The sequence below is a fragment of the Marmota marmota genome, unplaced genomic scaffold, assembly GCF_001458135.2.
Source record: "Marmota marmota marmota unplaced genomic scaffold, marMar, whole genome shotgun sequence".
Taxonomy (NCBI): domain Eukaryota; kingdom Metazoa; phylum Chordata; class Mammalia; order Rodentia; family Sciuridae; genus Marmota; species Marmota marmota.
The window spans coordinates 40,177,154-40,186,640 of NW_025999932.1; the positions used below are offsets into that span (position 1 = coordinate 40,177,154).

Below are 9,487 nucleotides of genomic sequence, written 5' to 3' on the forward strand. Positions count from 1 at the left end.
ATGCACTATTGTGCATTGAATTGTCCCTCCCCAAAATATATTGAAGTCCTTAAATCCAGGCACCTTTGACTGACATATTTGGAACTAGGATCTTTGCAGATGTAATGAAATTAGGGTGAGGTTATACTGGATTTGGATGAGCCTTGATACATTGACCAGTGTTCTTATAAGAGGGAAATTGGGACAAAGATATAGATTCAAAAGACACAGAGAGTGGTGGAGTCCAAGACTGGGTGACATATTGAACCAGCCAAGGAACACCAAGAATTGCTGCCAGCAACTAGAAGCTTGGAGAGAGGCATAGAACAGATTCTTCCTCAGAGCCTTTGTTATATGAGAGTTTTAGGCAAAGGCCAAGACTCCAGGGGTCCCAACATGCTAGGTTCTGCCACCATCCCAAGATGCCAATCAAAGAGCAGTGGTGAAGGCAGGAAAGGAATTTGAATCAGTAGAGCTAACTGGGAAGATAAGGGGACCCTGTCTTTGGGGATACTGACAAGAGGTTCAGGTTTAAATAGAGGAAGAATTGGGGCAGTGGCTAGAGGTATGCATAGTTAAGCAGTCTTGGCCAAACTGGTGTGAGTAATCACTACCTAAAGTCTATTTATTTGAGGTCTAGAGAGGTTATTGTCATCATTTAAAGGAGTAATTGGGTTCCCATGAAATGATTCCTGTGTTTAGAGGGGTAACCTTCGTTCCCATCATGGAGTAACTGCTCCAACTTAGGGGCATTATCTATCTGTGAGGTTTTGCTGTTCCTGGAATCAGGGTGACTGCAGGTTTACAGAATGACTGGAGGCTTCTAGGCACCAATCTAGAGCTTTGGAATAGGATGCTTTATTACCTGGCAGTTGGACATCCCTGGAAATCCTGGATCCATAGTTATTCTTGGTGTCTTCAACCTTGAAGGGTCAGATGACCAGCTTCAGATAAATACTCTTTATATGACCATTGTCTGCTGAGGATGTGCTTCCTGCCTTCTCACTGGGTCCTGACATCATGGAAGGGACAAAGGCCTCACTGGGGCCTCTTCTGTAAGGGCACTAATCTATTTGTGAGGTTTCTGCCTTTATGACCTAATCACTTTCCAGAGGACCCACTCCCCACTACCTTCACCTTGGGGGTAAGGATTTCAACATGGGTATTTGTGGGGGACACAAACATTTAATCCACAGCAATTGCATAGACTGCAAGAGCTCCTGCCTCTAAGTGCCCCACTAGGTCTAGACTGTGTCATATTGGAAAATAAATGAATGAGCAGAGGGGAAGACAACTCCCCATCCCTCATTCATCTTCATTTCCACCACTCTGTTTTGTTTTGTTTTTGGTAGCAAAACATTTTTAAATTAATTTTTAAATTTATATATGACAGCAGAATGCATTATAATTCTTATTACTCATATAGAGCACAATTTTTCATATCTCTGGTTGTATACAGAGTATGTTCATACCAATTTGTGTCTTCATACATGCACTTTGGATGATAATGTCCATCACATTCCACCATCATTGCTAACCTCATGCCCCCTTCCTTTCCCACCCCCCCCTCTCCCTATCTAGAGTTTATCTATTCCTCCCATGCTCCCCCTCCCTACCCCACTATGAATCAGCCTCCTTATATCAGAGGAAAAAAAAACATTAGGCATTTGGTTTTTTGGGATTGGCTAACTTCACTTAGCATTATCTTCCCAACTCCATGCGTTTACCTGCAAATGCCATGATTTTATTCTTTTATTGTTGAGTAATATTCCATTGTGTATATAGGCCACATTTTTTAAAACATTCTGCAGGTTTACAGAATGACTGGAGGCTTCTAGGCACCAATCTAGGGCTTTGGAATAGATTCAATCTATTCCAAAGCCCTAGATTCATCTATTGAAGGGCATCTAGGTTGGTTACACAGTTTAGCTGTGAATTGTGCTGCTATAAACATTGAGGTGGCTGTGTCCCTGTAGTATGCTGTTTTTAAGTCCTTTGGGTATTGATCAAGGAGAGGGATAGCTGGGTCAAATGGTGGTTCCATTCCCAATTTTCCAAGAAATCTCCATACTGCTTTCCATATTGGCTGCACCAATTTATAGTTCTACCAGCAACGTATATATGTACCTTTTTCCCCACACCCAACAGTTTTTGTTGTTTCTATTTATAATAGCTGCCATTCTGACTGGAGTGAGATGAAATCGTAGAGTAGTTTTGATTTGCATTTCTCTAAATGCTAGTGATAATGAATGTTTTTTAAATATATTTGTTGATTGATTGTATATCATCTTCTAAGAAGTGTCTGTTCAGGTCCTTGATTGATTGGGTTATTTGTTTTTTGGGGGCTTAGCTTTTTGACTTCTTTATATACCTAGAGATTAGTGCTCTATCTGATGTGTGAGGGGTAAAGATTTGCTCCCAAGATGTAGGCTCTTTATTCACTTCACAGATTGTTTCTTTTGCTAAGAATCAACTTTTTAGTTTGAATCCATCCCATTTATTGATTTTTGATTTTAATTCTTGCACCAAAGGAGTCTTATTAAGTAAATTGGGGCCTAATCCCACATGATGGAGATTAAGGCCTACTGTTTCTTCTATTAGACGAAGGGTATCTGGTTTTGTTCCTAGATCCTTGATCCATTTTGAGTTGAGCTTTGCGCATGGTAAGAGATGGGGGTTTAATTTCTTTTTGTTGTATATGGATTTCCAGTTTTCCCAACACCAATTGTTAAAGAGGTTATCTTTTCTCCAATGCATGTTTTTGTGCACCTTTGTCTAGTTAAATATAATTGTAATTTGTAATTTTGCTGCTGTGACTGTGTTGAGACATGGAGGAGCTGGAGAGCAGGGTGGGGAAGAGCCTCAGGGTTCAGAACACTTGAATTTCAATCCTAGGTCTTGCATTCACTGGTTTTATGATGATGTGCACATTATTCAACTATTTCTGTCTCACTTTCTTCATTAATAAAATGGGGGAGATAATAGCATCTGTCATGTGAGGTACTTGTGGAAAGTAAATGAGTTGTAAATGAAATGTATGTGGATCAGAGCTGACGTAATGGTGAGCACAGTTTGGTGAGAGCTGATATCATCAGCATTGTGTGTGGATTCCAGGGTTGAGAATGGCCTTGTAGAGCGCCAAGTTCTCATGTCTGAAAACCAATGTTATGGATAATAGGGGAAAATATGGAAAATGATGGCATTGGAAAGAGACAAGCAACACTTGGAGATGGAGAAGAGCAAGGTTTCTTCAGCACAAATGTGAGCTCCGTGGAGTCTTTCCCAAAGTCTGGGCACAGATTTTTGTTCTCAGTATCTTTTGTACAGTACAGATCTCTGGGTTTCAAGACTTTCTCAAGCAAGTAGCCTTGTTTTAGCACCCCACCCCCCCCTCTTCTCCAGGCAGTTCTCATTCCTGCCACACCTGCTGGGCAAGCATGATTACAGAAGCAGAAACTAGCAGGTAGCAGCAATTAACAGACATAAAAGGAAACATCTTAGGATGGAATGGCCACTTTACCAAGAGCAAATGGTCATAGTCACCCACTTACTTTCCCAAAATCTCTCCAACTTATAAGTTTAAAAAAATTCTTTTAGCTCTGCTTTCCTCTCCCATTCTCAGAGTAAATTGAGAAACTGATGTGACTCCACTTTTGAAAAAAGCTTCTACCTCAAAGCCTGTCCAAGGAAGGGGGCATGACCCTTGTCCTTGGAAAAACCCAACAAGCACTCCTAGGCACATACCCACCCTGCTGAGTTGTTTGTCTTCAAATAACAGGAGAGATCTGTAGCGCCAGGTGTCCCTGACTCAGTTAGGCTAGGTGAGGACCCATAGCAACCCCCTAGCAACCACCAATCAGCATGAGACAGGGAAAATACCTGGAATGCCAGATGACCCCCCAGTAGTTTATGGTGGTTGATAACATGTTGGGAAACCATGTAGTTTAGCACGCACACCCCTCATGGCTTAAACCAATCAGTTCAAACGAATCCCTCTCTTGTACTAATCAATCACCCCTACCCAACTTGGTCCCGCCTAGCACGCACACCCCTCATGGCTTAAACCAATCAGTTCAAACGAATCCCTCTCTTGTACTAATCAATCACCCCTACCCAACTTGGTCCCGCCAGTGAATGTGCTAATCAATGTTAAGAGTTGTTTTATTTTCCCTCCTTGTGAAATGATTTGCTGTGTGATGTTGTGACGCATAGGGTAACCCAAAAAAACCTATAAAATCTCACTGAACAAAGGTCTGGTACTCACTCCCTGGGACCACTGCGTCGGGAACAGTTGTGAGTCCAGGCTGGAGCTTGCAATAAAGACTCTTATGTGATTGCATCAGATTTGGCTCCTGGAGGTCTATTGGGGTCCCACGAATCTGGCATTACAAAATCAGTCTAAGACTACTAGCAATATCCATGCCATAACTGAATGCTGTGCTGTCCTGAAATTTCCTCTACCAAATTAGTTAGTCCCTTGTTTTAAAATGCAACCTCGCAGAGTCTCAGGGCATGGGCAAATGTAGTGAAGTTCTCAGTACCAATTTCTGTTTCAATTAGCTTCATTTGGTGCTGTAACCACACCAGTTAACAAAAACAACTTAGGGATGAAAACTTTATGTGGAGCTCAGGATTTCAGAGTTCTCAGTCCGTAGATGGCCTAAAACATTGCTCTGGGATCAATCTGAGGTAATACATCATGGGGCGAGGGCCAAGCAAAAGAAGTTGCTCCCTTCATGGCGACATGGAAGCAGAAAGAGGGAGAGGAGACACAGGGAAGAAGCACACCTTCAGGGTTAACCCACCTCTACAGTCACATTCCACCTGCCTACAGGTAACACTCAGTTATTCCATTGAAACAAGGATGGTCTGATTCAGTACATTCTTGCAAACCAGTCATTTTATCTTTGAATATTCCTGCCTTAACACAGCAGCTTTTGGGGAACACCTCATATTTAAACCACAAGATGCCATAAGCCTATCTGCTCGGGACACTGGGGCAGGGGGATCAGGTACTCACACCAAGACTGAGCCACTTAGAACTTATCACTTTTGTGAGAGTAACTGAAAATGGAGTAGTTATAACTGAACAACAGAACACACAAACTACAATTGGGATGAAATGAAGCAAATTTTGAAAAGCATGAACTACCACCACCAGAACATTAATCTTTAACATTAACCTTTGAAGTCCAATGACCATTGGGAAGTTATGTTCCTAATTTAAAAATCTCCAAAGGAATCTTTGGGTATAGATGATATCACTGGGGAATTCTTCCACACAATTAAAGAAGAATCAATGCAATTCAATGTAACCATTTCTAGGAATTAGAAGAGCAGGGAGCAATTCACAACTTATTTTTTGAGGCTGGCATTACCAGATAATTAAACCAGAAAAGATGGTGCCAAAATAAAAAATGGAAGAAACTCAAAGTTGGCCAAACTCCATCATGAAATAAATATGAAAAACCTATAAATAATGGATTTCACTGACAAATGAAGAAAAATAACATGGCAAAAATGCAACATATATGGATAAAAACTGTTGGAAAAAATAGTAATAGTGATATGGGTTGAATTATATCCCTAAAAAGCATGCTTAAATTCTAACACCAGACCTAAGAAAAAGGAAAATTTTTCCCCGGGAATGTCATTATTATGATGTCATTACCCCAGATTGGATCATAAGGGAATAGAATGAGCTGTTGGTTCATTGTGACTTGCTTCGTTATAAGGAGAGCAGGGTGAGGTGTTAGAACTGTTGCACTTTTGTGCTTCTAAGGAGAGCAGGGTGGGCAGCTGGTTCACTGAAACTTAGGCTTTTATAAGGAGGCAGAATGGGCTGCTCATTCAATGGCACTTGTGTCCTGATAAGGACAGTGAGCAAGGCTGCCAGTTCATTGGAACTTGTGTCTTATGCATAGAATAAGGCAAGCTTTTAATTAACTGCCTTTCATCCTTCTATAATTATCTTTTCTCCTATCCACTTGATATTTGTAGTGAAACATTTGAATTCCCATCCCTTTCATTTTGGGAATGTTCTCTAGGGATTTCTTTGTGTCTCAAGAGAGTCCCTTTAACACAAGAAAGAGAAACTAGTCTGATGTGAACATACAGCAGCATAACTTCAGTAACATGGAGAATGCTGCTCATATACATCTGCATCTGTCTGTCTTGGTTCTTGATGTCAGAAATGTAACAAGTGTAGGTATTATGTGTAGAATCAACAGTAAATCGGCCTCTGAGGGTCTGTGTAAGTTACCCTGGTAAAACAATATTTTAGGCTTCTTCTGTGTCAAGAAGATCCCATGATCTGTATTCAAAGAAATACTCTCTTCTGGGGGCTGGGGTTGTAACTCAGTGGTAGAGCTCTTACCAGAGGGCTCCACTGACCCATCTCCTCCACTCTTGTTCCAGTGTCTACCATGGAACAAGAGTGTGTGCCTACCATGCTCTAGAGTATCTTAGGGAACAGAGCATTGTTCACACACAGTCCACAGAAACAAGGAAGGTCTGATAAGGTACAACCCTGGCAATCCAGTCATTCTACCTTTGAATATTCCTGCATGAACACAGGAGTTTTTAGGGAACACCTCATATTTAAACCACAATTGGCCATATTGGTATTTGCTCTAGACACTGAGGCAGAGGGAATCACATGTTCAAGCCTAGTCTGGGGAACTTAGTGAGATCTTGTCTCACAATAAATAGGCTGGGGATGCACTTCAGTGGCAGAGCACTTGCTGAAAGTATGAGTGGCTCTGGGTTGATGGGTTGAGTTGCCAGTATATACAAACAAACAAAAACTAAGGAAAAGAAAGAAAAATGTGTGTGTGTTGGGGGTTCCCCACACTTTTTCCCTTCCATCCTGTGAGGACAAAGCAACAAACAGCTTTGACCTTGAATTTACCAAACTGGGACTTGTTAACTTATTAATGAATTACCCAATCTAATATATTTGGTTACAGCAGCATTAAGGTACCCAGTCATCTCTATTTCTTCCCGATCTGGGAAGGACACATTTACTGGTTCTAGGATTCCTGGCTTCCAGGCTTTGTCCTTTATCACTTTGAGTATTTAAATCCATTGTGTTTTAGGCTGCAGTGTTTCTAATGAAAGATCTGATGAAGAACTTATGGGGAAATTATGATGAGCCCTTCCTCCCTGTCAACCCTGTAGGTGTGCCTAATGCTCTAGAGTGTCTTAGGGAATAGAGCATTGTTATATTATCATGATGTGAGGTGCTACCAACTTTTTGACACTCATATTGAGTGTTGAATGAAAGAAAAAGAAGTTAAATACCTTAAGTGTAGATATGTTGAGGTCTTTCAACACCAAAGTCAAGACTTTTAGACTTGAAATGAAAGTCCATGAAGTACTGTACAAATTTTAATTTTTAAAAATTACTTATCAGTTTCCATAACCCATTGAATTGAAAAGCTTCTGGAGTCCTTTCTTATTCTTACTCTGAAATTGGAAAAGGTCCTGTAGGCCCAAAAGGACATGGCCAGTGTGGGTGATGCCCAAGCATGACTGGGTCATTTCTTACTCTGAGCTCACAAGGAGCCATTGTGAGGGAGTCTCAATCCCCGGGTATATAACAGAGTGACTGAGGCTGGGTTTTTGTCCATAAGTACAGGAAGCTCTTGGTGGTGACCTGTCGGACTCCCAGCTAGTTAGTGAGTTTGGTGGTTGGCGGTTGGTGGTTGTGTTCTTTGGTGATTGGTTCTTTGATTTGGGTTTTTTGTTTTGTCTTGTTTTGTTTTTTGATTTTGGTTTGTTGTTTTAGTTTCTTATTTTGTTTTTAGCTAGCATCCTTAGTTGGTGTTCCTGCTTAGGATGCATAGTAAGAGTAGTGAGTCTAGTGTAGTGCCACAGTGGCCTGGCTCCTGCCAGGAGAAGGCCTTCACAGACCATTACCAGGTCTTGAAGGACATTGGGCATGGGGCATATGGTCAGGTGATCCTAGCCCGCCATCTGCACACTGGGGCTGAGGTGGCGGTGAAAATCCTGCCAAGGAGATTTTGGAGGAGTTTGACCTGCCCTGAAAAACTGGCGATGAAGACCCTGAACCACCCGAATGTGATCCACCTCTTTCAGGTTATTGAAACCCACCGATATGACTACCTGGTGATGGAGCATGGAGGCAGGGGATCACTCTTTGACTTCATCCCACCTGGGGGCATGCAGGAGGAGGAGGAGGCCCGGAGACTGTTCAGACAGATCACCTGTGCGGTGTGCTACTGCCACAAGATGCACATCTTGCATGGAGACCTGAAGCCCCAGAACGTTGTGCTGGATGCCAGAGGCAACATCCGAATCATCGACTTTGGCTTAAGCACCATTCTCAAGCCTGGGCAAGAATGGAACAGAGTCTGGGGCCCTCTGAAGGGCCCCGCAGTGGACACCTGGAAACTGGGTATCATTTTGTACTTTATATTGACAGGGAACTGCCCAAGTGACATCTACCAACCCGAGTTGGAATTTCCCCAGCACGTGTCCCCCGAAGCACAAAGGCTCATCAGGAAAATCCTGGCAGAGAACCCAAGAGCAAGCCCCTTGGCAGAGGAGATCTTGGCAGACCCGTGGCTGAATCAGGGTGAGGAGAATTCATCTTTCCATGATGTGCCCCTCCCCAACCTCTCAGACCCCACAGTACTGACAATGCTGTTCGACATGGGGTACGACCCTTACAGTACCTGGTTGTCGCTGTCCCAGAGAAAGTTTGATGATGTGATGGCTTCCTATCTCATAATCCAGCAGCAGATAAGCCAGGGGGCAGGCTGCATGAAGCCTGGGAGAAGGGATCCTTCCATTTCCCCTGCCCTCCCGCAGAGGAGGGCGAGTGAGCCTGCCCTTCACACCTTCTCCCTGCCCTGTGAGCATCATCAGCCTCAGGAGGCCAAGGAGTCAGGGCAGAAGGGCTTCAGAAGGGCCAGCTGGCCTGCCATTAGTCTCCGCTTCCTGCATGAGAAGCCCCCCACTCCCAGGCTAGCCTCCCAGCATCACTCTGTGTCCGACTCAACCTGGCCATCAACAACAGACAGCTATGTCTCCCAAGATGCCACCACAGTGCATCCCCAGGGCCACAGGAAGGGCTGGAAGCGGGTGAGGCAGAGGATGGCTGCCTGCTTGCGCAGACTGTGCTGTTGCACACCCTCATGTGATGGCGAAAACGAGGCTCCTACACCAGGAGAGCAGAAACCTGCTAGGTTCACAAATCGGGTGGTTCCTACATAAATGGACAGTTCAGATGGACCAAACGTAGAAACAGCCAGCCAGAGGACTCTCTACTCCGTGGATGCTGTTGTCACTACAGGACCATTGGTCACCTGGACTCCAACAGCTGCAGGACTGAGTGCCTACTGGCTGGGCTTCTCCACATGGGGTCCAGCCAGGAGCATACCTGGATCTACCTGGACATCAGGTGTCCCCTGCCCCCACCTACCAGAGTCATCAGATGAGACTGTTTTCCCTGGGACCCTTCCCCTGCCCTGCTCGTCTCTGT

General features: G+C 43.6%; 1 protein-coding gene across 1 annotated transcript; it reads left to right on the forward strand.

The window, feature by feature from the left end:
* Nucleotides 1-7,818: 7,818 nt before the first annotated feature.
* On the forward strand, nt 7,819-9,219 carry LOC107140804 (sperm motility kinase Z-like). Its single transcript, XM_015483982.1, has one exon. It carries the CDS (start codon nt 7,819-7,821, stop codon nt 9,217-9,219), a length of 1,401 nt encoding a protein of 466 aa, XP_015339468.1.
* The last annotated feature ends 268 nt before the right edge of the window (nt 9,220-9,487 follow it).